Here is a 2,328-nt window from a genome sequence, read left to right on the forward strand (position 1 = left end):
GCTAATATGTGTGTGTGTGTGTATCTAAAAAGGTTTTCACAAAGAATTCTGGGTATAATCAAACTGTTTGAGGAAAGATTTTCTTAACTTGAAAATTATTAATTATATAACATCTTTAAAAAAAAAAAAAACAAGCATGATTCAAATGTTTTAAGAAAAATTTTTCGCATTGTGTTAAATGCTTTCCCTATTTACAGCTTTTCAAGCACACATTATGGGGGTAATCCATAAGTATAAATATGTTTAGAATAATTTAATGAAATTAATTTTTTTTTTTTTTTTTTTTTACCTTCTTTTGTAGGTCTGGTAAAGGAGGAGAATCCTTACAGAAGATTTGATGCTTAAAAGAAAGAAAACAACTAAAATTTATGGAGACTCTCAGAGATCTGCAGACTGACCATCATTCTGAAATTTACACTAAAAGAGAGGAACTTCATAAATGCTGGACTTAGCCATTAAAGGCTCTGCACATAATTATCATTATTTTCTACGTTTATATTCAAACTGTTTAATTCAATTATAGTCTTATTATTTACTTTATTATACATATAAGAATGATTCTAATGTCTGGATGTCTGTCTGTGTATGTTTTGAGTGTACTGAAAGTATATATGTTCACGTAAAGGAAAGAAGAACCACATAGCGTTAGTATGTTTTGATTTTTTTTTTCAAATGTGTGTTTGTACGGGTGTTTTTCTTTCATTTTCCATGTTTGGTTTGGGTTAGCAGAGGGAACCTTGGAGAGTATGAAGTGTCTTAACACACAGCTGTTTTAGTGCCACTTATTTGGCATTACTGACTCCATGCTGACTCATTTGACATCAGACATTTTGGTGATTGGCTTTAATGTTTTTTGTCTCGCTCTTTTTCTCTCTCTGCGTGTGTAAGCATATTTCTTTTCCTGTGTCTGAGGAGAGAGAAGTGTTTATGTCAGTTATGTTTGATTAACAGATTTTAATGTTTCTCTTTTATTCTCCCTCCCTCTCTCTCTCTCTCTCTCCTTCACTCACTCTCTTTTTCTTCCCTTTCTTTCTCTTTCTCTATGTATATACACATATTTCTCTTTATGCATATGAGGAAAGGGAATGCGTTTAAATCAATCATATTCAATTGGTAAATTACAATCTCTCTTCTCCTTCTTTTCCCCCTCCATTCTCCTCTCTCTCTTTATGTGGATATTCCTATATGTGCATGTGTTTGTGCATGTATTTGCTTCCAGCTCCAAAAAGTACTGTTGGCAAAACTTCTTCAGCATCCAGTCAGCCTTGCCAAATCATCAGTAATTCAACAGCAGCCCCCAATCATCTCATCCTTGGAACTGTTGTGGTTTTGACTCTTAAATTCCATTTTCCCACAGCTAATCACTCAAGACTGGAACCCTCATTTTTATGACCGAATAGGTAACATGAAAAAGAAAAAAAGAAAAGAAAAAAAACAATGTTATGTTGTCTACAGAACATGAGACAGGTTAATGGCTATAAATATAATTTGATCACATGACTAATCACAAATGTTGCTTTCTGTACCTTTCTTGACCATTTTAAATCTCTACAATCTTTATCATATAGTAATGATGATAATAATAATAATAATAATAATAATAATAATAATCCTTTTTATTGGTGGCACAAGGCCTGAAATTTTGTGGAAGGGGTCTAGTTGATTACATTGACTCCAGTGTATCACTGATATTTAATCTAAACAACAAAAGGATATAAAAATAGGATTTAGAAAAATAAACAAATAGACTCTTCAATAGTGGGGCAGTTCACCTAGGCTAATTTGAGGGGAAAACTCCACATGAAATGTTCTGGGTTACTGTGGTCTGTCTCCAAGACATAGAAAGCGCCATCTTTCAGTTTCTTTCTTCCTACTTATGAAAGCCTACATAGATTAAGTCTACTCAGCCTTACCAGTCTTGCTATAATAATAATAATAATAATAATAATAATAATAATGATGATAATAATAATAATAATCAGAAGAAGAAGAAGAAGAGGAGTAATAACAACAACATATATATATATAGTTTTAGAGAAAAGAACCAATTGAGTTTTTACCTGTAAATTTTGGCTTTTTATCCCTAATATTATTGTTATATATATATATATATATATATATATATATGTATGTATGTATATATATTATGATGATGTACATGATATATATATGGGAGAATATACAAATAATAACAACAGACGAGGACAGGTGGTGTAAATAACAAAAGTATATATTAGTATGACGCTCGGGAATACGGAAAGTCTTTGACGTTTCGAGCTACGCTCTTCAACAGAAAGAATACGGAGACAAAGAGAAAAACACGGAGAA

General features: G+C 31.6%; 1 protein-coding gene across 2 annotated transcripts in view; it reads left to right on the top strand.

Moving 5' to 3' along the window:
- Positions 1–2,328, top strand: part of LOC106871121 (pituitary tumor-transforming gene 1 protein-interacting protein) — a 30,567-nt gene that overhangs the window by 24,239 nt on the left and 4,000 nt on the right. The window contains exon 8 of one of the 2 annotated variants that reach the window (XR_008266922.1): positions 302–1,467. Coding sequence is in view for 1 of the 2 variants with exons in the window: in XM_014917432.2 (XP_014772918.1) it covers positions 302–345 (44 nt within the window). In the remaining variant the exon portion in view is untranslated. Of the gene's footprint in view, positions 1–301; positions 1,512–2,328 lie in introns of those variants that run through there. The other variant, XM_014917432.2, reaches the window with a different exon arrangement.

This window comes from Octopus bimaculoides, chromosome 27 (assembly GCF_001194135.2).
Source record: "Octopus bimaculoides isolate UCB-OBI-ISO-001 chromosome 27, ASM119413v2, whole genome shotgun sequence".
In the NCBI taxonomy this organism is placed as follows: Eukaryota; Metazoa; Mollusca; class Cephalopoda; order Octopoda; family Octopodidae; genus Octopus; species Octopus bimaculoides.